A 27,540-nucleotide genomic window follows, 5' to 3' on the forward strand; every position below is an offset into this window, starting at 1 on the left:
TTCTCTCTCACACAGCCACATGTCACTGGAAAGAATCTATTACACTATCAGCTCATTCACAAGAAGATGTGTAAAGAGGCCAGTCAGGGTGATAAAGCCCTCAGAGTGAAGGGAGTGGATTTTGCCTCTGGGAAAAGTCACTATTTAACATGCGGAAGTAAATTTGTGGTGTGTAGGTCCAGAGTTCAGTGTGCTATTTTATGTTCTACAAGTAACTAGAGTGTTTACATTAAAATTTTAGCATTTTCTGCTCACCAAGTAGCATACTGTATCACAGTAACATGTCAGAGATTTAATACTTCATGGTATTTCAGTCTCTACAAGGATGAGTAGAAATCTGCCAGAAAGCAGACATAGATATGCTCTTACAGCACTACATATGTTTTTGCATATGCGCAGTGATTTAGGTCAAGGGGTTATTTTTTGTAGCACAAGCTTAAGTTTTTGAGCCTTTGTGTCTTGATGGTCATCATTTGTATATGTATTACTATTTTCAGGAACTTTTTTAGGAATTTAAAGTGTGAACATGTAGTTTTAAACTGTTTATGTGTTAGTGTTTTATGATTCCTATGTTCCACACACCCCAAAATCTGGTGAACATATTGGTATCCCAAGGCCCCTGTTTTTAATAAACTTTAATAAAAGAATAACTTTTACGAGATCATGTAGAACCCTGTGGTTTGTTGACATGCTTCTGATGACACTTTATGGAGGTTTTATGTTTTTGTTGTATATTATAACAAAACGAAGCCTTCCTTTCCTACCCTGCAAGGGTAGACTACCAAAATGTAGAGATGACCAGAGACCCCTCCTTATGATTTGGGTTTAAATAATTAGATTAATTTGTTGGAAATATGTATCAAATGAAGCAAAATTACTTAGCTATCATACCCCATGAAGTATCTATTATCTGTGTGCAGGTTCAAGAAAGTCTCAAAACAATCATGGAAAAGCAATCTGTTTATTTGTGTTCATGCACATAAACTGCCACTTTTATTTTTCATTACATTAAGCACAACTTTGAGACTAATGTACTTAAGTATGAAATTTCATGCCTGCTGCAGTGGGCTAGTGTCACCCTGGCAACCAAGAAAATAAACCTTTCAAAAGAAAAAACTGCAACTGTTGCATTTTTACCCAAACCACGACCTCTTTTCTGAACCTAACCAAGTATCACAAGATCATACCGAGGTCTTTAAATGCACAAAACTCAACCGTGTAGTTTTATTAAGAGTGTGTAAAAAAATCTCTTCAAAAGGGGAAATTCTTCACCCTGTATACCTGGACATGAGTCAATAGATATTAAACTTGTGTTCAGTTAAATTAAACTATGGGGGTCAAGTTTGGACAACTTTTGTTCAGAAGCACAAATTATTAAACTGGCTGTTTCATGAATTTTGTGACAAATTTGGACAAATCCCGTTGGTGTCCACTGCTACTTCAGGCCCAGGGCCCCGCTAGGAAGTTAATCCGGCCATGCTTCTCAGAACTAAGTTGGAGCCTGTGCAGTTGTTTCAGCCTCTTCTGTATCAGTATATTATTATATTATTCCCACAGGAGCATGTCATCAAATTTATTTAAATAGTCTCTTCGCAGAGTATGGCAGTATGCCCAGATCACTCCACAATGAGAAACCCCGTCAGTTCCCAGAATAGAAATCCCATTTCAGTGCCAGACTTGAACGAAACTCTCCCTGAGGTCTCCACAGCGCAGAAACCGGGTGTGAGGTCTGTCGAGAAAAAAGGTATGCATACTGGTTTGTGACTACCGCTAGCCGTAACACTTTAATTAGTCGGCATCCGCCTTCTCTGTCGTCGCCCTCCTCCGCGTGCTTTCACCTGTTGGTGCCGACAAACCGCTCGCGCTCATCTGTCATTATTTTTCTTTTTGCTGGGAAGGGAATGAATCAAACCAGGTGAGGATTAAACACCAGAAAAAATGCGATAAAGTGACCGTCGGTTTAACAGAGACAGCAGCTGGCGAGGTCAAAGTAACGCTGACAGTACCTGAAAGTGAAACAGCGTTCAAAAAAAAGTTTACTGAAGTGACTCTTCGCTGTTTTTTTTCCCCCTCTCGTGTTTTCCCTTCTGACTTAGTCCGGCTTTGTCACTATGCTATGACTCGTCAGAGGACCCGCATGTCTTGCTGAAGTTGGACCACGTTTATCAGGTAAGAGCCGTATTTTTGTTTTTGAATCGGTTTTGTTGTTTAGCAGCAAGTCAGCAGACCTCTCCAGCACACAGTTTTTGCTCTTGGCAGAGAGCCTTAATCAGCAGGCTGTGTTTAAACCTCAATCTTGACATTACTGTGCTGTTACCAACTTACCAGCGACCATCTCTAGAGTATATAATCTCTCCACTCAGAACAAAAGAGAAATTAACACAGCTTCCTCAAAGCAAAACTGTCCTCTTGCTTGAAACCTGGGCTGCGTTAATAAAATGATAATGTTTCGTAATGTTTCATCCCACGCTTTGACTCACGTCTTTTCTTTAAAAATATCCACAGCAATGTCCTCTGAGATAAATTTCTCAGAGTTTATATAAATTTCCCCTTTTTGTTTACAACGACCCGGGGATACCTCCCCTTTTATCGTTCCATCAGCACTCAAAGTAAACAGTGGGTGGGAGAGCGGGCTGAGGTGGGATTGTGAAGATTTGTTGTCTGGAGTCTTCTGCCTTTGGCTTTTACTCCCCAGTCTCAATCACACATGTTTTGTCTGAATGCACATTTGACAAATCTGTGTCTGAGCCCAGTGTCCCGGGTAGTCATTAAAGGATAACTCCTTGCATCACAGTTCCCACAGGTTTACTCAGACCAAAGTACTGCTGTGAATACAGTTGAACTTGCCTTGATGCCATGAACTGAAACACAGTAGCAGATAAATCACAAGGGCCTTGAGAGATTTTCTCACATTATACCTTAATGCCTGCATTTGCTTTATACTTTGACTTTCTAATGTGTGGGTCTTATTTAAGGCAACAGTTAGATGGCTGTGTGGCTAAGAGAAAGCGAGCTTTCTGTTTGTGATATACAGTATTTTAGTTTGAGTGCAGCTGTGAACTTGCGACAAAGCTCAGGTGTTATTAGTAACGTCTTCTAATACACGGTGTGACAGTGATCACAAAATCAGGATTTTGAAAATGAGGATTCCTGCCATCATGACACGTGGGTTTCAAAATCCAAAATCTGTTTTTTAAAGTCTGGCTAAAAGAAATGTAACATGACAATCATAATTTCATCAGTTTCTGCAGTAAAGTTTTAGTCTTACGAACACTCTAAAAACTGAGAAGAGTGGAAAATCCACATATTGTTGGACACATGATTTTTACTTTCCTTTTGTTTACTTATTGTAAATTACCAAAGCTTAGAACCAACTGATTGCCCAACTAACGGTTGCAGCACTACATTGAAGATGATGCATCAATATATTTTTCAACTTTTTATAATGTGCTCTCTCCTTCTCCTGATTTCAGCTGTTGTGTTTCAGTAAATAGAGCTTGACTTGTTGAAACTATCTTTAAGTGAGAAGAATAATGTTGACCCCTGAATAATATCCTGATTTAAAATAATTCACCATGTTTCTGCTCAGTTGGGGCTCATTACAAGCAGAAAAAACCCATATAAAAGTTCAGAAAACAAAACAATATCGGCTAAAAAAGCTAAATAGAAAGTTCATAATCTTGTCTGTTTATTTCTCATATTAGATAGATTCCTTTATTGTTTAGAGAGCTTATATTAGATATCTTTTATCCCTCAAACACAGTATTTGAAGTACTCACAACAATACTTTGTCATAGTGTTGACACTGGATTAAAGCATTTAAAATTGTGACCATACTTGGCTACAGAAACCACTTATCTGTTTGTTCTACTTTGTTTTTTTCTGATCTCGAAGCCAAGTTCTGAAGAAGAGCCTTGCATTTTCATTCTCTAGGATGCCTCGCACAATCTGGAATGTACGAATGACAACTGAAACTAATTTTTAAAAAGCTTCATCTTGTCAAGTTCCCATTGCCATCACTAAAAAATATCTAAAACTGACATTAGCTGGTCAGGAAATTTTCCACTGGAATGTGTAAACAACAGTGGTTCTGCAGTGAAATTTCTAGTAACAGTTGCTTTTCCTAGTTTTTTTCTTCTCTAGTCAGCCCATTTTTCATAAGTGAAATACATAATTCAGATGCAGAAGTCTATGTTGTTGTTGTTTTTAGCTGCATCACTGCTTTTGTTATATGCGTTGCCAACCCAGGTGTCAGGCAGGATAGACCGCTCTACACTTAACAGCTGGGTGACGGCCAGGACTGCTTTCACCTGCTCTTCCTGCTCAGAAACTTGTATTGCGATGACAGCTTTCGGGTCCCCTGTGCTGAGCCAGCAGGAGCCATATGCAGCAGATCCAGAGATTGCTGCAGTCATCCACAGGATTCACTCTGTTAAATTTCAGTATGCTTTTGGCCCAAATGTCCACAAATACTTTTTCCTCTGCTTCATGAAGGCTAATGAGTGTGCATAAACATTTAAAATGTGCATTGCACACATATAAAGCAGTATCTATTGCACTCTGGCTGAAGCCAGCACTGGAACACTAAACAAAAGATTTTCCAACCAAAATTCATTCTTCTAAAATGAGACCATCACTTTAAGTGTTTTTTTTGTTGTTGTTTTTTCCTTTGCTGCGAGCCAGAGAGTGTAGCAGGGCCAATGCGAGTAAGTGGTAAAAAGTGGGACTTCTGTGCTTACATTTTTGACAATAAAATAGGAAATTTATTTTTGCTCTCTGGAAACCTTCTATGAATAAGATAGTGATGTAATGATGTCAGGCCTGCCATTGAGCAGAACCCTATAAGGTCTGGTGATTTGGACTGTGTGATTGAAGCCACAGCCTGTAATTGTGGCTAATAAAAAGAATATGTGACTTGTCCTAATAGGTCGCAAGGCTTAATGGCTGGTTTTGATGTTTTTCCTTCAAAAGATGAGAGACGGCAACTAACTGGAGAAGCCTTTTATGATGGCCATTGAACATGCACTCCTGATTTGTGTCGTGCCAATGTACAAGACGCTACCATGTAAAGTCACACTGTATGTATATTTTGGAAAGCCAAACTGATTTTTATAACTTATCGATCCTTTAAATGGACAGAATTAATGACGTTTTTGAGTTTAAATTTTAAAGGAATTTCTGCTTCTTAATTGTTCTGCTCTAAAAACTTGCACAGGTAGGTGTTTTGATCATACCCAGTTTAGTATATAAAATCCTATAAATTCCCTACAGTTGTTGTTTGCCTGGGCAAATATTAACTGCTGAAAATCAAAATGTCACTGTATAAGCTGGGTCAGCTCCTACTCATTCAAAAGGATCTGGCTTCTCAGTTTTTTTTTAATTGTGTCTGTAAAATTAGTTTGAAGCTGATGCACTTTTTAGACCTGCATTGTTATACTATTATGAATGAACTGAGTGAGTTCACCTCTAAGCCTTCCTTGTGTGGATTAATTTGGCATTGTAAGCTACCCTGCTCTATACAAGGCACTTTAGCTCGCATGCTGCTCATGTGACGTTTTCCCTATAGCTCTCCTGCATTGAACACACAGTGACAGGCTGTAATCAGCATTCACACCCACACAGGGCATGCCATGGTCAGAGCTCTTTTGTCCTGAACAGCTAGTGGAATATTGCTGTTGTCAGTGTTGACTTCATGGTTTTGTGTACACTGTGGTTATCCCCATACTTTTCGTTAGCCACTTACTAATGAGGGGTCCGGATGAGGACAAGGTCATTTTGGAGTGTTATTGGAATGAATTGTAAACCTGTCACAGACAGCTCTGAGTTTAGAGTCAAACTATATACTGTATTCAGTTCCTTAGAACCATCAAAAAGGAATCAAACTGCTATTACCTCTGTGCTCCGTGTTCCTCCTGCAGTTGGTGGATGCACAGCTTTTGTGCTGTTCCTGGCCAGACTCCATAGGCTAAGGCCTGACAACCACTCCCCTGCGAGCACCCACCCTTGAACCAAGTCCATGAAGCTCTGGGGTGGAGCAATCTTAACCCTATGGCAGGCCGATTAGCAGTTGACCTTGACTACTTCTTCCTAAGGTTGTTTTTTTTCCCCCCTGAATGCCTCTTAGTCTGGCACCTAAGACCAATTTAGACCTTACTGGGGGGCAAATTGCCCCAGAAAACATAGCTCCTGGGATCAAGCAAGTACGCAAACCCCTCCCCCACGATAAGATGGCAATTAACGGATGGAGCTTAATCATTAGGAAAGGTAAAGTTGCTACTACTCCATGTCAAAAGGAGCTAGTTGAGGTAATTCAAACATCTGACTTGGACGCCTGCTGGGCACCTCCTATATGTGGTGTTTTGGGCATGTGTCTGTTCCAGGCAGAAGGCCCTGGAACAGACACAGACATAATCTCTCCACACAAGATATGGTGGAGTAATTATGTGTCTCAGCATGCTTGGGAATGCCTCAGTGTACCCTAGAACAGTGGTCCCCAACCTTTTTTGCGCCATGGACCGGTTTATGCCCGACAATATTTTTCATGGACCGGCCTTTAAGGTGTCGCGGATAAGTACAACAAAATAAAACTAGTACCGGTACCGAAAAAAAGAAAATTTATTCATAACACACGTGAAAAGGCCCAGGAAAACTGAGTAAACGATAAAAACGATAACAAAATAACGCTGAAAACCGATAAAAACCCTGAAAACTATACATTTCACACCTGAGCCTCAACTGTCGCGGCCCGGTACCAAACGACTCACGGACTGGTACCGGTCCGAGGCCCGGGGGTTGGGGACCGCTGCCCTAGAATGAGTTAAAGGAGGTGGCTGGAGAGAGGGAGGTCTTGGCATCTCTGCTTATACACCTGAACCCCGATAAGGAGGAGAGGGAGGAACAGCGTCATTCAGTTTCTTTTCAATTGTTACATTCAGTTTTAACCATAAAGCTCCACTTCATAATAATAGTCACTTAGGGCACTTTACATGTCAGATAAATCTTACATTATTATTATGGAGAGAAATCCAGCAAAGCTACGAAATATGATCCAAAGCTGAAACAGAAAACATACAAGCCAGTCATTTTGTTGCACTGACACATGCACTGACAGACATAGCTCTCCCTGTTTTATTAAGCTGTTGGTATTACAGTTCTTAAAGGTTCAGTTTATGTCGTGACTCTGATTGAGCCAATAATAAAGTAGCACATGTGTGTAAAATGTGTGTATACGTAGTGAACGTGTAACTTCCAAGGGGAGGTGTGGGGATCTTTTCAGTCCCTGTTTTGGTGGTGGGGTTGGGAGGATCCCTTTACAGGAAGAAATCTTGAGCAGAACCCTGGGTGGCCTCCAGTCTCGGCTGAATTGAAGAATAAGCAAAAGAAAAAATATTCCAGTTTCAGGAACAGATTATTTGAATTTGGATAAGGTTAGCCTTTGTTTGTTAAACCAGTGGGTCAGAGGCATACATTTTACTCTTCAATTTACACGTCACGTGGAGCACTATTGAGTTCAACATTATATAATATCAACTTTGACTCATTTACAGTTTGATTAAAACAGCACTTTTAACATCATCAGGTTACCTTGGCTCAGGCTTTCAGACTTAATGAGAAACTCCACAGATTGTTACAAGCAAAGTCTCCTACAACTCGCTGGGAGTGCTTCTGCATACATGGACAAGTTGTATAAAAGCTTTTGTGGCTCCAGAGGGAGCTGTGCAAAGTCTGATAAATATCTTCAAGTAATGTGCTGTGAGTCAGCATTGGTTGGGATTGAAGGAGTGCAGGATTGGAAAGGTGTGAGCTCACCAGTTTTCCGTGACCTCCTTATCTCCGCTTAAGTCTTGTAGCTCAAGGCTGTGTTAGCTGCTTCCAGCATACAGGAGCACACACATACCAAAACTGCTATAAGTTCTTGAAATTACAGGCAGTGGCAGCAAATGAAATGTTCCAGAAAAAATCCAATTTGCTGGTTAGTCATGAATCGGGACACAAACCCACATACTGACTCACTTCTGTTTGGATAAGCTGAGGTCAAACGAAGTGAGAAGCATCACAGTAAAAGAGCAAGATAAAACTTTTCTGAAGTGAACACACATGCTGTGTGAGATAAAGTGACACGAGTAGCATTTTTCTCATGTCTGCTTGATATGTTGTCGAACAGGCATAACCCCTTCACACTGTTTGTGTTGTGGTGAATCAGATATTGGCTATAAATGATCTGTGACTGATACTTGGCACCGATAGAAGTTAACGTATATGATCAGGCTGATTTCTGAGGGTTACGTTTTTGTTTTTGCTCTGGGGATTCCTTACATAACACTCACACATACACACACGATCCCACTTGATCCTGAACTGCATCTCCGGTCATTCTCTCTTTCTCTGCCATCTTATTCTCCAGAGGCGCTCCCCTCCCCGTAATCAAGTCCAATTATTTTGGGCACAAAACTCTGCTTTGTTCTTTGATCTGCCTTTCAGGCAGAGCTTTGCTCCCCCTTTTTTTACTGTCTCACTCCATCTTGTTTCATTAGTGTTTCTTTTGCCTTTTTGATTGTTTTATTTACACAAACCACCGTGTTAACATGGAGGCCTGGACTTTACTCCTGTATGTCTTGGCTCTAGCATTGATAGGGTATCTTGCTGGACTTTAGTTAGAGGTCAAACACTTGCACTAATGTTTGTTTGGATTATGATGTAACTCACTGTGACGCTCTCCCTGTCCTGTTTTCCCTGAAATTGACAGCTTTCACTGGACATCAGAGGGTCAGAGAGCAAGGACCCAACTTTTTACACATTAACTTTCTCTCTTTGTGTGTTACTGTAATTGCCCGAACTATGATACAAAGCATACTGTCTTAATTCTTTTTGCTTGCATTTTTACTCCTGTATACTCCTATTTAGTGGCCAAATAATTTATGTAGTCCAGTCTAATATAGGATACAGATTTCTTTTATGGTGCCTCTAATGTTCAGGGTTTTTTTTTTTTTTTACAGATGTTTTTATTCATGAACATTTCATCAATCAGGTCTTGAATGAGGTGTTGTGCAAGACTCATTATGGTGATAGGTGCTTGTAGGTATTCTAGGCTGATACGTATGTTTAAAGCAACAATTTGACCAAAATCTAAAACTAATATGTTTTTAAATTATTATTATATTTCTGTTATTTAATACTGTACCATGTAAGAAAATGTTTAAAATAACTTGAGTGTGTTAAATTGTTTTAGCTCTTTACAACAGCTAAATGTGTGTTTGGGTGTTTGTAGTACTCTTGCCCACCCTTGTCCTGGGGGTGTCAGGACATAGTTATCCTGTCCTGACAAATGCTGAATCACTATCTTAATAGATGACTTCATTAGTAAATTATTCAATATTGTTACATAAAATTTATTAGAAATGTTTGTGTAATCAAGCATATGCACATAATATTGCAAAAATATTAATATTAATTAACTTTCAATCTATGTCAAAGTTTTGTGACTTTGCTTAGTTGTCTGGACCTCCTTTCATTGGGCTGCTGGTTCTTGGTGTTTTTATTTGTTTGTTTTTCTGTTTTCATGTAAAATGTATGTTGTTATTATTATTTTTTTAATAGCTTCTGTCTCGTGGGAGCCTATATAGCAGTGTCATACTGTAAACTGTGACTGCACAGGGAAAATAACACACGTCACAGACCATTAATAGTCATCAGTCACATTTCTCCTTTAGGTACCAGAAGTGGTAAAATATCACTCCTGAAACGGAAAGTGCAGTTTCAGCTTATTTTAGGGAAATCCCCTGTATACATACCCCATCAAAAGATAACGCTTACATTTATTTGTGTTTCCTCCACAGACCACTTTACATTCTTGAAAAGGTAGATGAGTCACAGTGATCTAGTCTTTATTTTAAAGGTGCAAATTCTACTTTTTCACTGTCAAGACGTAACATGTTTGTTGTATGAACATTATTGTAATCTATAGCCACATGTAGGACACATCAGCTTTTTTTCCATTCATTATATCACTAGAAATGAGATGTCAGTGTGCCAGTGGTTGTTTGGAAGCTCTCGCTCATATCTTGGCTTAAATTTATCTCTACTTTTGCTCAGCGTGCATTCCCTGCAACCTAATAAGGTCTGCATGGAGGGAAAGGAAGAGGGCACAGGGGGCGAGAGAAGATGGTGGGAAAAGGTTGGACAATAGTAATCAAAAGTATTTTCCCACAAATTTGTTTTGGCCTGTGCACACATGGGTGTTTCTGCTAGGGTTTGTTTGTGCGTGTGTGTATAGAGAGAGAGAGAGACCACAAAGATGAGGGTGAAAGCACAAAACACAATGAAGAGATTAGGATATTGTAGGCCTATTGCAGGCTGACATGTTCCTAAGCTCTTTGATGTAGCACATCATATGCTCTGTACGTAACAATATTTTCTTCAGTAAATCCACATGAATGTGACAGAGAAGATAATAAAGTACAATATAACAGTACTTCAAAGCCTTTTCTGATCTTGCTCCTTTCAAATTGTAATTGATGACCATTGAAGCTACAGCAGAGCATACTGTTGTTTATCACGCTTGTGTCTACACATGCTGATAGTCCTTTGCTAAGAGAGAGACCCTGAAACCCAACCACAAACCACCACGCATATAGGATATTAACTCCGCTCTTTCACTTCCACTCTTCAAAGCAAGGTGTTTTCACAGACTGTTTTCTGGAAGCTGGAGGGGATTTCTCTGCTTATGCTGCTTTATTCAACCATCCTATCCCCTCAGCAAACTGTCACCTGATCCCTCACACACCTTCAGCCATGCAGCATATTAGATTACTACAATACTCACTAAAGTCAACCAGACACCCCTCCAACCCCACACTCTCCAGCTCTCATTTACTCCCTCCTCTGTTTCAGACTATAGAAATGCCCCAACACAATATGGAAAACTCCAGGAGTCAGTGGCAGCAGGGTCTGCGGCCTCCGTGGATCACCAGAATGACTGAAGGTCAGAGTCCCGCCTCCTCAGGGGCAGAGTCCGATACAGAAAGTAGCAGCGCAGAGGGCGAGAAGGTGAGGGAGAGGAAGCTGTCTATGGTGGTGATGTAGTCGTTTGTTAGACCTTTTAAACCTGGTTAAAACAATGAATCATCATTGCTGGTCTGAGCCCTTCCCAGCCTAACAGCCTGCATGTGGTCACTCTGTCTGCTCATTCTTTTTCCTGCTTTCTGTCAGACCTCCATTAAAAAGTTGGAGGTGGGTTCACTGAGAGTCCTGCCATCACCTTCCATGCTCCAACAGCGAATCACAGAGATCGAACAGCAGAAGGAAGAGCTAAACATTGAGGTGAGCAAGTCACATGATCTGGACAAAAACATTATGTCACCATGCAAAAAACCTGCTGGATAAAGTCGCTGAAGAGCTGATAGGGTTAACATGTTATTCCAGTTATTTGATTGAGAAAATTGACTTGGAATTATCAGATCAATTGCGAAACTTGTAAAAGTGGTTTTGATGTTTCTGCTGATGCATGCACATTGAAATTGCAACGCCGTTTCCAAACTCCACTACAGTCACGATAAAGGAATGCTTAACTCTGACTTGCATAAGGTCAGGTCAGTATGATTCACCTCGGTCGCGTCTTCTACCCTCTTAGCTGCAGCTGGAGATTGCTTTGCTACAAGGAGAGCTGCAGACAGAGAAGGACCGGCTGCACAAACACACGCAGAAGCTGAAGGATCTACAGGAGGAGGCCGGGCAAAGAGAGAAGCACAAACACACAGACAGACAAAAGGTAAAAGATACATGTGATATTATCTAATACAGTTTTAGTATTTTTTTTCTTTTTAAATACTTAAAAATTGACAGATGTTATGGGGGTTTTTTAACCCCTAACCTCCAATGCCACACCTTCATATTTCAAGCCCTCCTCCACTTCGAGTGTCTTAGTGTAGGACTTACACCCCCAGAAGAAACTGGCATGTGGGCTCAGTAATGTGCAGCTAAAGTCAACACAAGATCATGTCAGTGATAAGTCAGCTCCCATGCATTAACTGTTAGATGTCAAACATGTGACATGTTTTCAAGATAAATATATCCAGCCCTCATTGTAAACAAAGGTTAATAGACCTGTTGCTCTTGTTTCTTTTCAGGCAGAGTTTTTGTTTTGCATTTCAGTTTTTTGCTCGCTCTTTTCTAACTGTCTGTAAATGCAGGAACGAGAGAATCTGGAAGAGGAGCGACGCAGGGTGGAGGAGCTGAAGAGGAGGTGCAAAGAAAAAGAGAAACTGATCCCGAGTCAGCCAGAAAGTCAGCGAGAACAGCTAATGCTGCAGCTGCAGAAGGCGAGTAGGACATTTTCAGCATGGGTGGAGGATGACAGTTGCAGTTACTCATTTGGGTGATCCACAGTGTTCTTTTTTTTTTTTTTTTCTTCAATCAAAACATCTGCAAAACCAACAGAGCCAGCATCATTGTCATTTCATCTACAATGATGATTCTTCAAAATATGTTAAACACAAACACAAAACTGACCAGCGGGCTTTAGCCAGATAAGATTCCTTGAAGTTGTGGTAATCAAACGTCTGTTTCCTACTTTAGGGTGTGGGTTGTAAATCATTTTTAAAAACTGCATGCTCAAGATTTCCAGTACCACCCAAAAACACATCTGGGTGTTTTCTGTTTTCTGTTTTTAAATGTCTAATCCTGCCTTTTTTAAATATAGAGAGACACAAAAACATCCCAATGATTGTGTCTCGATGGCAGTTATCTAGATAAAACATAAAACTGCAGCTAATGCTCGGTGTGCTGTTTTGATATATCACAGTGTCTCAGATACAAGGTGTGTTGACAGCGCTGACTCTTGCACATAATATTGTCTCGAATACAGTGAGTGATTGTTCAGTACCTGTTCAACCTGAAGTGCTAATGTTTACCCACACCTAAACAAAACACAGGATGTGTGTTTTGCCTGTGACTGTAACAGAACAAGATGAGAAACCTTTTTGTTTAAATCGCATTGTTTAATGACAGGTTTAGTGTTGTCCGGTAGCTGGTTCCTTTCTGTGGTAACTTGTCAGATTTATTTGGAAAGGGCTTCTAGAAAACAGGTTTTTCACAAGTTGCTTCACAGAAAAAGAGCTGCATACATGCACACAAACAGGACCTAAGTACGTGTTGCACAGCACTAAGAGAGCAGGCATTCCAGTGAGGCCGTTGAGTGTTTCAATAGGCAGTGAAGCATTGAATTTTGTACTTATACTGGAAGTGTGCCTCCGGTTGCCAAACTTTGAGAATAATGAAGCTCTTAGGTTCAGTTAACTTTTGTCCACATAAGTACGTACTCAAGTCTTTTGATTGCACACTAAAAAGTTTGAGTCACAACAAGATGTTTGACAAGTATCGTGAGATCATGATAATAAAGAAATACAAATAACCTGGAGATTATAAATAAGCTAATTTGGCATTTGTGACTAGCAGCATTGTGCCAGCAATTGTCAGTTTGATATTACTGGCTGTGTAATAAAAGGTGTTAAACTACTTCTCAAAGGAAGTGTAGCATTGTCGATTGATTTCTCTCTAGTAAACTCTTTTGTCATGTAAAGTGACGATGGAACGAGGCTTGCCAAACTTTAAAAAGTTCTGCACAAAGTTAAAAATATCTCTGTAAGAGCATGAATCAGCCTTTAAAGGTGACCATACTCATACATGGATCTGCAGTAAAAAATCCAGTAAAGAGTTCACTCTTATTTATGTTATTATTATTATTATTATTATAATCTTGATTGGTGTATTAAATAAGGGTGCTAACAGTGCTAACATCTGGATGTGTGTGGGGTTATTGTTTTAAGCATATAAGTAGAAAAACCAGTGACTGGACTGCATAAAACAGAACGATGGAATGTTTCCATCAATCAACCAGTCAATTCATTCAATAGTTATTGCTGTACTTGAGTGCCAAAGGCATTGTTTTGTATCTCCCCTCCATCCATTCACTTTTGATTTTCCCACATAAATTTCTTGGGGATGTTACATTCATAAACCTTCTCTTAGGCTCCAGAACAAGACAAATTTTAGCAAGCAGTTCACAATAAAAAAGGTCAAAGATGATTATAACCTCAAAAAACACATTTATTTACACAATATTTTTTTTTTGTCTTCATTGCAGGAGAAGGAGGCGATGGAGGCATCAGTTCGGGCCTTTGAGGATTGGGAGTTTAATTTTCTGGAGCGAGAGACCGGCATTGTTGAAGAGGATGAGAGCAAATGCAAGGAGAGAGAGAGTGAAGGAGAGCTTGAAAAGGAAATCTCATGCCAGAAGCTTTTGGTCAACGTTGCACAGGTAAACAGCGCGTCTTTGAGAGAGTTTTTGAGACAGTTACACAGCTGCTTCTTGAAGTGTTATCAGGGTCACGTGCTTTTTTTCAGTGTTTACTCTCACATAAATTCTGCATCAGTGCAGACATGTGATGTCATACTTGTGCATACAATAAGTGGATGAAATGATAGGAACAACTAACACTTGAATATATACCAGTACAACAATTTTGCAAAAGATCTATAGAAACAGGACCCAGTTCTTTTTGATCAGTCTGGACAGTCTCCATGCTTCTTTTAGAGACACATAAAGATTGTCGGGTTTTTTCTAAAATGTGTTGCACCATGCTCCTAGCTTTTGCTGAAATCTGTTTTCCTCTTTTTGAGAGTTAAAATGAGGAGAAGACCGACCAGAAAGTGAACGGAAGAACCACAAATTTGTGCTCCTCCAACAATAATCACAGAGTTGTTGGCATCAAACAACAAAGTGATAAATCTGACTCGGATAGCATTTCAGGGCTGTTGCACATTAAAAGTGAAATTAATCACCATATTAGATGGGTTGTTCTGCTGTACACATAACCTCTCCTTGCAGTTACAGTTCATGCTTGTTTTTATGGATTTAAGGCTTGCTCTCCTTCTTTCGGCACAAGCTTGAACTCTTTACCTCAAAACGTCACCCTGATTATGTCGCACAGCGCTATACAAGAAGCTTAATCAGGCCACCATGAGTGAAAAATTATAGAGCAAAACACATGGAAGCAAAAGAGGTGAGATGATTAGGAGAGTCTGGAAAGATTAAAGAAGATGAGGAGATATGGAAAAAGAAGGGTTGCACAATCGTGACTGAAAGATAATACTGTCGACTAAAAATGCTTGAAATCATGATTATTTGTGAGGGTATTTTTTAAGAGATTAGCTATTCTGCCTTTGAGCAACATTAAAACAACAAAACTCTTCAGATCAGGATTCCCATGGCAGTTTCAAAAGATCTGTAACATGTTGGCACTTGAATTTAAATTAAATTGTTCAACTGACATGTTGGGTGTGTGTACTCTTATTTATGGACTGGGGTGACCGTGGCTCAGGGGGATGGGAAGCGTATCTGTAACCGGAAGGTCACCTGTTTGATCCCCGGGCTCTCTGTCCTGGTCGTTGTGTCCTTGGGCAAGACACTTCACTTACCGCCTACTGGTGTTGGCCAGAGAGGCCGATGGCGCGATATGGCAGCCTCGCTTCTGTCAGTCTGCCCCAGGGCAGCTGTGGCTACAACTGTAGCTTGCCTCCACCCGTGTGTGAATGTGAGAGTGAATGAATAGTGGAATTGTAAAGCGCTTTGGGTGCTTTGAAAAGCGCTATATAAATGAAATCCTTTATTATTATTTTAATTTCTAATTCAGTAACTGAACTTTGGAAACCAGCAGTCTGTATGTGGACTTCACCTTAATTCAGGGGTGGGCAATTCCAGGCCTCGAGGGCCGGTGTCCTGCAGGTTTTAGAATCACATGATTAGTTCGTTACCAGGCCTCTGGAGAACTTCAGGACATGTCGAGGAGCTAATTTAGCCATTTAAATCAGCTGTGTTGGTTCAAGGACACATCTAAAACCTGCAGGGACACCGGCCCTCGAGGCCTGGAGTTGCCCACCCCTGCCTTAATTCCTAGTGCAATTTTTTTCTGTGTTGTCAGGTCATTTTTCTATCATGGTTGGGTGCTGCTTATTCTGAGCTAAATGTTCAGACCCCAGTAATGATCTCATGCTGATTTTAGCAGGCAGCATGTGCTTCGTAATATAACCTGATGATGACACTGACTGAAAACTCATCCTGACTAGCCAAACTGTGTGCCAGAGCGGAGTTAACGTGATTAACAATCTTATGCCTCATTTAGAAGTCTTCTATACTCTCAATAGTCTCACTCACTCACAGAGTATGTCCAGTATTTTTTATAAAACGCACCAATTACACAGAATGACACAAAAACAACATCGCTGACATTCTAAGTCAGAGGATCACCAAAGAGGGATTAATGCTCTTGGGAAAAAATTTTTTGCATGTCAGTAATTGCTGAGATATTTCAAAGTGAACCCACCAAACATGACATGCTAGGATAGCTAAAAGAACTAAACTTAAATTCTTAATAGTTTGTTACTTTGTACACCGGTAGTCTTGACTTACATTTTAATGCTGGCTGTTCCAAAAAGCTGTTCTTCCTCCAAAATTTACAATTCCATAAACATAGATGATGAAAATAATGTTCAGTTGTTTCTCAATTAGCTTCAGAATGTAGGAGGAGGAGTGCAGCCCCGGAGATGAAGGCTGGGATTGTGTGAGAGGGATGCTAGTTGACTCAGCTGCACTGTGGCCTCGATGCACATGACATCTCTCACGCTCTTATTGTGACACACTTACTGTTCTAAAGTGGTGATTTTATATCAGCCATATATTCATTTAAGTTGCTTCTCCAGTCCTGCTCTCCTGTGTCAGTCTTGTGCCTCTCATTAACTTGCAAAATGGCCATTTGATTTGCATTGTGTCTCGGCTGAAGAGATCGACTCAGCTTAGTGACCTGTATTTACTCACAGCGACATACGCACTGTCACATCGGGGGATATTTACTCAATATTCACAGCATAATGAAAAGATAAGGTAAACTCAGACCAGCTACATGAATCAGCTACAGCACGTGACATTATCTCGGAGGACAGGAAGCCATATCCAGTTCGCATTGATGGGAATGATTGTCTGAATTTTCAGGAGCAAGTCCAACGGTTAGAGAGACAGCTGCGGGACATGGAAAAGGAGAAAGAGAGAGAGATGAATGCCTTGAGGAAAGAGAAGAGGGAGCTCATACACACCCAAATGGTATGTGGGATTTGTCAGACTGTGGGTTTTACTAACTTTTGGTCTTTATTTAACTGGTGTAGTTTCTATTGCGATGGCCACATTTATTAGTTCTGTTACTTTTCTGTTTTACCAATCTGTTTATTTCTTTTTTGTGTTGTCTGTTCTTGATGTTTCATATGCTGGAAGCAGTATTCGATTATTTGGTTAAGGCACAGCAGGCAGCTAGCTCCTCCTAATGACGGTGGCTGTATTTGAATTTTTTACATTTGACATCGTCATGCCTTTAATTCTTGGTGGCATAGATTCAACAACGTGCTTGAAACACCCCATATAGAGATGGCATCATCATACAGCTACAGCAGATTTCACACTATTACAGTACCAGCAGCCTGAGCCACTGATACAATGCAGGATGGATCCATGCTTTCATGTTATTTACACCAAATTTTGATCCCACAATCTCAGCAGAAATCAAGACCCAGCAGGCCAGCAACAGTTTTCTAATTTTCTGATTAAGAAATCTTATGATGAGCGTTTGTTATACAAAGTATAGTAAACGAGGTAAACCAGGAAGTGAGTTCAGATATGAGTTAAATGTTTTTTTAAGCAGCACAGAATCTGTCTGCAGATTTCAGTTCATAGTGACAAACCTGCAGAGGGCTATCATATGACCCTACAGATCCCCTCATTGCTTTAATATCTTTCAACTGCTGCAAATGAACATGTTATTCATTCTAACGTACTTGTCTACATAAGGCCAATAAGCATTATCTGTCTAAAAAGGTCTAAAAATAGCTTTAAAACCTGTTTGGGGGGGAAGCCCTGAGCTGGTGTCCCACTACTACCCTGAATTTGTATAGCATTTGTATAGGTTACCACATTGGCATTCCCACGTGACTGGTCTACTAGACTTGTATGGATGGTGGGCCAACTGCCAAACCTCCCAGACTTGTTAAAGGGTAGAAATTCAAACCCACATCTACTCCTGACAGTTTCTACAAATTCGCCTTAACAGTTGGGCTTCCACCTCGTACAGACAAAGACTACACTTTTCAGGCAGTTTTTGGTTCACTTGCACCATTCTCATCAGCCTTATTTCAAGCCCCAGCAGGCACTAAATAAAGCCTAGGCAAACTGTGGATTAACTCCTTAGAACCAAGCAGCAGAGAAAGTTGGTGGCTAGTTAATGATTGAAGTAGCGCATTTAGCAGATTAAAGAAAACCATGAAGCAATAAAGAGAAAAAACAAAGTTACACGAGAGTCAATATTATTTGTTATGTACAGGGAAGATTGACTCCAGACAAATGCTGCTGTTGCAGTAGCATAAACCTATATATTAAGTTAGGTATTAAAAACCTGAAACAAATTAAACAACCTCTATTACTGGTTACAGTTCCTTAAGTGCATAAATATGTTTTTATTCAATCTGAGCACAACTTAACAAAGATCAAAAGAGTTGCACTGCTAGCAAAACTAAAGCTGGATCCAAATCTCTAAGTCACTTGTGAGTAGTGAAGGATTTCCGAAAGTCTAACATGTGTCCATGACCTGTTTCTTTCTTTTCAGTTCAGTTTCGTGAAACATCTATCCAGCTCTGTGTATAGTCCACGCTGTCATGTGTTATGTGTTTTCATTGTTAATACTTTCTTTCCCAAAGTGTGTGATTTACTCAGTGACTCATTAAACTATGCTGTGGCTTTATCACACAGTCAGTGGCTTGCATTTAATCGGAGTTATGATTGCACCAGTAAAAAAAAAAAAAAAAGAGCAGGAGACAAGATCTGGATGAGTAAAAGGGAAAATGAGACAAGCAGAGGGAGGAAGCGAGAGTGAGCGAGGAGGGGAGAGAGAAAGAGAGAGAGCAAGAGAGAGCGAGATTAACTCAGGCTAAAAGGAGGGAGGGAAAGGGGTAGAGGGGGAGGAGTAAGCAACGTGAGGGAGGGTGCTGCAGTTGTGAATGTGTGGATGTCTGAGAGGGAGAGAAGGCAAGCTGGGAGAAGTTTCACATCCTTGCAGCGATTGGTAAGTAAAATGACTGCGCTCGAGTTGATTTGTGTGACTGAGGGTCTTTAAAATAGCGTCCGTCATGAAACTGGATTAATGTGAAGTTCATCAGCTGTTGTAAATAAGAGAGGGGACTGAAAAAGGGAGGGCAGAAGGGAGTGGCAGTACAGAGGAGGAGAGAGGGAGAAGCAGTGTCAGACAACATGGCCAAGTGTGTATGACTTTAATATGACTGCATGTAGGATGTGGTTTGCTTGTCACAGATGTGTTGGGAATTTTGGTGCTCTGAGCTGTTTGTGTCTTTGTATATTTGTATATTTATTTGTGAAAACAGTTGGATCGTATTGTGTCAAGAAAGCATTTGAATATTTACCGAATCCCTTAGAAAACAACACTGATGTATGTGCAGCAGATGTTTAACAGCCACACTTCTGCTGCCAGCATGTGCTGTTGTGCTGAGTAGTGAAAGAGATGGACAAGGGTTAAACAGTGGACTGCATGTAGTGACTGAACTGCTCATGTGTTTGTGAGTCAAGCAGGGAGAGGGAGGGATAGAGGGGAAGATAGTGGAGCTGTGATAATTTTTTAACTCATTACAATCCCTCCTGGAAGTTTTAATTCTCAGGCAGATGTGGTATGTTGAGAATGTGTTTTGCTTTACGGTTACAGTTGGTGAAAATGAACAGATTGTATTTGTACCCTGTAGCCAGTGTTGATCACAGATGCTTTACTGAGGTTTGGAATTTAAACCTGGCTTTCAAACAGGTTCGCAAAGACAAGAAGCCGCTCACCGACTGGTCTGACATCACCAGCTCAGCTCCCTGCATGATGTCTCTTTCTCCTCTGACGGTTCACAAGCCTCCGCAGGTATGCAGCTTGTCACAGAGGTTTGGTTTTTTGTTTCTGCAACAGTTAACCTCATCATTTGGTCTAATGTCATAATTGACATTTGTGCTTTAATTCAATTACTGATTTCCAAAACATGTGCTGATAGCTAACAGAAAGATCTGAGATGACAGTGTCTGTGTTTTGAATGTACTTTAAGCACACTGTCTTTTTATTTTTTAGGATCCAAGCAAAGAAGGTGTCAGTCTGCCCAGGAGACGAAGCTCGCATCGCAATAACAGACTAAACGACAGGCCGGTGTCAGCACAGGGTGAGTCCACTTTTTCTACCTCGCTTTGTCCTCCTGATTGCTCAGGCTGAGATGTTTGTGATATAGAACAATAAATATGTTCTCTCTGCACCCTTCTGCTCATTTTGTCTGGTCTGTTTGCTCAGTTCCCTCCCTTTTAGTCAAATCAAAGGCGTGTCAGTAGAGTTGGCAGGTCGTTATTACATTGGTTTTGCCTGTGCAGACCAGATGAGCCTGAGAATCACCCATATACTTAAGCCTAAAATCTCCCCAGTAGTATCTGTTTTTCACATGTCCATCTATCTGTCATTAAATAGTAGCCGGATCTTCAGGGTCATGTCACGTCTTGTCAGGAGTTTGCTCTTCTTCTTAATCCTCTAAGTCTCTTCCTGAAAATCATATCTGACTCTTCTTGTATGTAAAATATAAAATGAGTGAGTTAACATTTTAACACCACATGACGGATTTCTCTCACGCCGAATCTTATAAAAAGCTATTTATGCTGACCGATGCATGTTGTTCTCACATGTCTTTTTTTATTTCCTTCCACTTTCAGTGCTGGTAAGGATGCATCCTGACAGCCAGGCCCCAGAGGCTTTCACATCCCCTGTCCTGTTCCATAGACTGAGCAATGGGCACAGCAGTGGGCACGGCAATGGGCACAGCAGTGGGCACGGCAATGGGCACAGCAGTGGGCACGGCAATGGGCACAGCAGTGGGACCAGCAATGGTGGTGGAGTCCTAACTCCATGTAATAGTACAACAAGCTCTCGTGCTGCCAGGTCAGTGTCTTCACTTTTTAAAAAGCAAATGGGGCTCATTAATGCATTTTTCAACGTTCATGTACTAGGTAATTATATTCACATGCAACCAGAATGGATTTTAATTGCTATTCTTTTGGCCCACTGAGTGGAGAAATGTAGCATGTGAAGGGTTTTTGCGCCATAATTCACATTTTTAATACAAAAAATATGTATATATAATTTGACACTATTAATTAGTGGGTCCTGGTTTGTGGTCATCAAGTATATTTTCAGACACACAAGGCACTATAACCACTTGGCATCAGGTTGCTCCATGACCACAGTTTCTGTTTGTTATGTCTTTACTATAGCAGATAAAACCATTTTTGATAAATTAGGATACTTTCAAACACATTGTGGCAGCAAAGTGCAACAAGAAACCCTCTTAATCAGGCCAAAATTGCATGAACACACAATATAAACCATGTTGGGTGTAAAATCAAAGTGGGAGCAACCACATTTTGCTATTAACTATTTTCCCACGGCTGTTGTTTTGTTTTCTATCCATATTAGATTCAGTAATTGGTTGAGCAGTTTTACTATATTGCATTATAAATTTTTCCAGTTGGAATAATGGTCAAAGGATGGATTTCAGATTGGGCCAAAATGACCAGATTATTTTATGTTTTTTGGCTTATTAACAAACGACGTTAGCAACACTGTTGTGAACTTGCATACAACAGCAGCAACAGTTGAAGGCGTACTTTGTTGTGTTACTGGAAGTAAACGGGTGTAGAGCTGTCTGTTAACGATAAAACATTTGCAAATGAACATGGGGCTTGCGCAGCAGCAGAAGATAAGGTTAGGTGTCGGTTGAGGTGATTGCACTGGTGTTACAAGTCTGTTCATTGGATAGTATTGGACATACTACATGATGGGTTTCAGGAATACTTTATGATGTAGCACATGTCATGATTTGGCCTTTTGCATTGTCGCATCCTGTTAAACACTAGCTCAATCTTTGCTGATGATAAGCTTGAGTCTGGTTGATTATGCTTCATATGTCCATTTAATTCTACTGATAACTTGTTAAACAAATACAGCTAATTGGATCATTTTCTAAAGAATATTTTTTTTTATTTAAACTAACTGTTTAAGGCTTTTGTACTCAATTATATTATTCCTTTTTCTTACAGTCCATGCCTTTTGGATCTCATTGAGATTGAGAAGAAACTGAGGGAAGCCAAAGCAGAGAGAGAGAGGCTGCTCAGAGAGCGGGTGAGTCACCTGCTGTGGGGAACACTTGCTGACACCTCTAATCATCAGCGACACACTGAATTAGATACGCCTGTCTGATTACTGACACCCACTCAGCTCCAGGAAAGTAGACAGCAGATGTTTGGAGTTTTGTAATGCATGTTTGTAGCACTGGCAGTTGGAGAGACTAAAAAATGTGCACGCATATGAGAGTTTCAGAGAATTTCAAAAAAGGAATGGGAGGATTTAGAGTGTAACTCTGATTTCAGTTTCCTTTATGCTTTTGGATGCATACTTCCAGCTGGGTTAAACCAGTGTTGCTTCCGTCTTACTGTGTTACCTTGGAAATGGTTTGGATAATAATTTGTTTTGATGTGCGTGTGAACTCAGGAAGATCAGCGACGGTTGCTGTTGGAGGAGAGAAGACAAAGAGAGCTTAATTCTTCCAGAACAGAACCACCAGAACCAGAGACCCCACAAAGACCAGAGCCAGAACCTGAAGAGCAACAACGGGTCATCTCTTCCCCAAACTCCTCTGAGGTATGAATGAAATTCAAACTATAAGTTAGTGAAAAATATTTTGTTTTCCTTGTAAAATGATTAAACCTAATGCAACAGACACACATATGTAGTCCTTTTAATCCATGTATTCTCGATGTTCTTGTCGAGACCTGATGCTGACATTACCCACAATACAAGGAGTTTCCACGAAACTCTGACGTGGGATTGTTAGATTAGTTTTGAGAACTGTTGCCTCACAGTAAGAGGTTAGAATCCACCAACTGGCTGCAGCCTTTCTGTGTGCAGTTTGCATGTTCTCCCCGTGTTTGCGTGTGTTCTCTCCGGGTACCCTGACTCCTTCCCTGATAAGGAGAAGCAGAAGCGAATGGATAAAATGTTTCTTTGGCGGTACCAAAAGACAATGCAAGCTTTGACGCTTATGTCACCTGTTTTGTTGTTATTCTGTTTCATTTTTCATGATTTTATAACTAACTGACTTCCAGCATCTTTAACCAAGACATTTATATTTTTATCATCTCATCCTTGGGGTTTGGGGACCCAAAACAAGTGTAACCATTATAAACTCCAATAGGAACTGGTCAGTTTATCATGGTAAATTGACTGTTTGTTTGTTTGTTTTTTTCAAGCTTCTTTAAAGTCCATTTGTCTTCCAGCAGCGTAGCCTGCCCCTCTTCCTCTCTCCAAACTTTGACCTGAGGGCCCATGTGGAGTCTCTGGGTCATGGAGTGACTGGCTGCACGGAACTGCGGCTGACGTCTCGACGCTGTGCGGGCTTCCTGACCAAACGAGGGGGGAGGGTCAAAACCTGGAAGAAGAGATGGTTCCTGTTTGACATGGACCACAGACGACTAGCCTACTATACAGGTTAGACTGGTTGGAGGGGTGTGCTCGCTGACTCTGTGTTTGCCTCTTTGTTTGAATGAACCTTTCTCTCTCACGCTAGGAGGTGGTCAGACTTATTATAAGATTACATCACATCAAAGTTTTTATTCTAAACATTTTTTTTATTTTTTTCTTACGTTTTATTGTGCTTTGTAGAAAGAACAAGGAATTTTTTTTTTTTTTTAATTCACATTACTTAAATATTCAATATTAATGTTCTAAAATTCCTTTTTTACCTTTGCTGCAGACTGTGATGAAAGGAAGCTAAAGGGAGTCATTTATTTCCAAGCAATAGAGGAAGTTTACTACGACCATCTACGAACAGGCACCTCTGTGAGTTCTCATATTTTACACAACTGGACTTTAAATAAATCTGTGAAGTTTTTCATGTGTTCCTGAGCACAGACCTTGGATCAGAAGGGCAACAGTTTGTAAATGTAGCTTAAACTGCACTGGACTCATTTTGTAGAGGTTCTAAAGTCATTTCTTGACATGTCATCCAGTCATAAATCCGCCAAAACACTTTCAAAAAATATTTCTAGAATCTCTTTACATAATGTTTTCAGGACCAATATTTATAGTGATTATTAAATATATTACAATAGCGCAGAGAGGAAGTCCAATAAATATTTTCTTTCTCCTGAAACGTACAGTTAACACAAACAAAACAACTCAAGTAGAATTAGGATGACTATCACAGGTACACACATGTGCGTTTGAGTTTATTGTAGTATGTAAACCAGTTGCAAAATTTGTTTTGCTACCTTATATTTCCAAATAGTTTTGTTTATATGATATGACCTGATACATGTACCATCGTATTTGAATAGACTAGGAATCAAAGGTAGGTTGTTGGTAACATTAGTACTGCTTAGCAAGACTTTTATTTGGTGCTCACTGGCATCTTCTAAGAAAGTAATAGTGTCAACCCTCTTACTTACAGTGACCTTATTCACCATGTAGGAATAAATGAGGAAAAGAAAATCCTCAGGGAAATAGTTTGTGGTCAGAAGATCCTGTTCTTTTCTTAGTTGTGTGAAACAGGTGATTATCAGTCTGCACTTATACAACAAATAGAGGCTAAGTTAATGCTGCAAGACAGAAAATAGAAAGATGGTTAAAAAGTACAAACATTATTGTAACATTAATCTCTTATTAGCAGACATTTGTTCTGCTGGGCAGTTGTTTTACTCGGATATACACTACCAGTGAAAAGTTTGGACACACCTTCTCATTTAATGGTATCTAGATAGATAGATAGAATTATCTAGCAAAGAAAAAAAATGATAAATAACTCTAAATATGCCTTGCATTTTAGATTCTTGATAGAAGCCACTGTTTGCTTTGTTGACAGTGCTGAAAACCCTTGACCTTCTCTCAATGAGCTTCATGATCATCTGGAATGGTTTTCAGTTCACAGTTGTGCCTTGTCAGGGTTCATTTGTGGAATTTCTTGCCTTCTTAATGGGGCTGTGTTGTGCAGAAATTAGGTTGGTACACAGTTGACAGCCCTATTTGACAACTATTAGAATCATGGCAAGAACCAATCAGCTAAGTAAAGGGAAACAACAGGAAGGAAGGAAGGAAGGAAGGCTAAGAGTCACCTCTGCTGCTGAGGATAAATTCATCTGAGTCACCAGCCTCAGAAATCACAAGTTAATGAAAAGCAATGAGCACAAGATATTTGTTTGGACCAAGAAACACAAGGAATGGACATTAGACCAGTGAAAATCTGTGCTTTGGTCTGATGAGTCCAAATTTGAGATCTTTGGTTCCACCCGCTGTGTCTTTGTGCAACGCAGAAAAGCTGAACGGATGTTCTCTACATGCATGGTTCCCACCATGAAGCTTGGAGGAGGTGTGATGGTGTGGGGGTGTTTTGCTGGTGACACTGTTGGGAATTTATTCAAAATTGAAGGCACATTGAACCAGCATGGCAACCACAGCATCCTGCAGCGACATGCCATCACATCCGGTCTGCGTTTAGTTGGACTATCATTTATTTTTCAACAGAACAATGACCCCAAAAACACCTTCAGGCTGTGTAAAGACTATTTGACAAAGAAGGAGAGTGATGGAGTGCTGCGCCACATGGCCTGGTCTCCACAGTCACCTGACATAAAGCCAATCGAGATGGCTCAGAATGAGATGTACCACAGAGTGAAAGCAAAATGACCAACAAGTGCTCAGCATGTCTGGGAACTCCTTCAAGACTGTTGGAAAATCATTTCAGATGACTTATGAAGCTCATCGAGAGAATGCCAAACGTGTGCAAAGCAGCAATCAAAGCAAAGGGGGGCTGTTTGGGAGAATATATAATTTTTTTTTTTGCTTGCTACATAATTCCACGTGTTCATTCATAGTTTGTAGATTCTCACTGAAGGCATCAAATGTAAATAGTCATGAAAATAAAGAAGAATGATTAAACTAGAAGGTGTGTCCAAAATTTTGACTGGTATATCTTAACAAACAAAACAAAAAAACATTACCACTAAGCAAAAAAAAGCTGCTTCTTCATCAGCTGATGACGGTTTCATTGTCTGTGCCTTCTTTTTAGTCACCACGGCCCAGTCTGACGTTCTGTGTGAAGACATATGACCGTCTGTTCTTTCTGGTGGCTTCCAGTGCAGTGTCCATGCGGATCTGGATGGATGTTATTGTCACAGCAACAGACGAGCATAGTCGTTATTAACTTTTGAATTTACAATCCTTGCTTCTAGGCAGGCAGCGCAAGAGGGCTGTGTTTCCCTCTCTGCTGTCTAAGGTCCGATTTTGTTGAAGATCCACCTCAGGAGCTCATTCTATACCTGGACTCATGAATATGTGAATAAAGTGCACGAGATACAGATGTGGTTAAACTGAGTTGTGGAAACTGTTACTGACAGAGTGATTGATGGCGACAGAGGTTCACCAGCTGCAATCCACAAGCAGCTTCACTCAGCAGCTTGCACAATGGGTGTCTGTTACTGGGAGGTGTTAAGCTGAGTTTTACCTCCCTCTCCTGGTCACAATCCAGCATTACAAGAATGATGTACACTACGCAATAATACACTACAGCAGGTGGTGAACATAATAACAACTCCTGTGCAATACTATGCATTCCACTGTAACAGTCCAAAAATAAGTGTACTTAAATTAGACTGTCAGAGGCACGTTGAGGTTAAACACTGTGACCGTTTTGTGTTGTAATATGTTTTGGATTGCTTTATATTGTCAGATGTTCCCATTAAAATGTCCAAATTTTTCTCAGTTTTTATTGAAGATGCATTGTAAATGACATTTTTAAAATTATTTATTATTCAGAAATTTTTATGGGTTTGATTTTCAAATAAATGAAGACATACACTGTTATGCACTATTAAAAGTTTATTCATAAAAAAAAATGTTTTATCTGCATTTATTCATAATAATTTTTTTATTGTAAGATGGTTGCAATAATAAATAATTCTGACGAATGAATGTGGAAGTTACAGATATGATCCAGTTTGTCATCTTCTTGTCATCTTCTTCTTTCGGCTGCTCCCTTTAATGGCTGCCACAGCAGATCATCTGGCTCCATGTCACCCTGTCCCTGGCATCCTCTCGTGTTACTCCAACCCTCTGCATGTCCTCCTTCACTACATCAACAGACAATCCTTTGTCTGTTATCGACTGTTGCTTCTCTGCAAGGTTGAAATGTCTACGCTATCTCTAACTTTGTCCCCAAACTGCTCAACCTGAGTTGTCACTCTGATTTTTAGTCTTGTCCATTCTGGTCACTCCCAGTGAAAATCTTGGCATTTTCAATTCTGCCACCTCCAGCGAAGCCTTCTGTCTTTTCATCAGTGTCACCGTCTCCAAACCACACAGCAGGTCTCGCTAT

At 40.2% G+C, this 27,540-nt stretch overlaps 1 protein-coding gene across 6 annotated transcripts; it reads left to right on the plus strand.

Moving 5' to 3' along the window:
* Nucleotides 1-1,532: 1,532 nt before the first annotated feature.
* Nucleotides 1,533-27,028, plus strand: phldb3 (pleckstrin homology-like domain, family B, member 3). Of its 6 annotated transcripts, none has more exons than XM_084944007.1 (17): nucleotides 1,533-1,744; nucleotides 2,097-2,169; nucleotides 10,093-10,174; nucleotides 10,891-11,046; nucleotides 11,209-11,319; nucleotides 11,630-11,767; nucleotides 12,189-12,317; nucleotides 14,141-14,314; nucleotides 17,045-17,152; nucleotides 19,905-20,006; nucleotides 20,208-20,295; nucleotides 20,831-21,056; nucleotides 22,214-22,295; nucleotides 22,665-22,814; nucleotides 23,450-23,660; nucleotides 23,926-24,011; nucleotides 26,236-27,028. In XM_084944007.1, the coding sequence occupies exons 3-17, from the start codon at nucleotides 10,124-10,126 to the stop codon at nucleotides 26,368-26,370; spliced, it is 1,947 nt and encodes a 648-aa protein (XP_084800133.1). In that variant the 5' UTR covers nucleotides 1,533-1,744; nucleotides 2,097-2,169; nucleotides 10,093-10,123; the 3' UTR covers nucleotides 26,371-27,028. The 6 variants fall into 6 exon arrangements, with proteins under 6 accessions (XP_084800133.1, XP_084800136.1, XP_084800132.1 ...); XM_084944009.1 differs by lacking the exon at nucleotides 1,533-1,744 and adding an exon at nucleotides 1,894-1,915; XM_084944010.1 differs by lacking the exon at nucleotides 10,093-10,174 and having other exon boundaries at nucleotides 1,719-1,744.
* The last annotated feature ends 512 nt before the right edge of the window (nucleotides 27,029-27,540 follow it).

This window comes from Perissodus microlepis, chromosome 11 (genome assembly GCF_051167445.1).
Source record: "Perissodus microlepis isolate ML-2025 ecotype Zambia chromosome 11, ASM5116744v1, whole genome shotgun sequence".
NCBI classification, from domain to species: Eukaryota; Metazoa; Chordata; class Actinopteri; order Cichliformes; family Cichlidae; genus Perissodus; species Perissodus microlepis.

Coding starts and splice junctions, on each gene's coding strand:
- phldb3 (XM_084944005.1), top strand. Junction 11,320..11,629: donor AGGAAGAGCTAAACATTGAG/GTGAGCAAGTCA, acceptor CTACCCTCTTAG/CTGCAGCTGGAGATTGCTTT. Junction 20,007..20,207: donor CGGTTCACAAGCCTCCGCAG/GTATGCAGCTTG, acceptor TTTATTTTTTAG/GATCCAAGCAAAGAAGGTGT.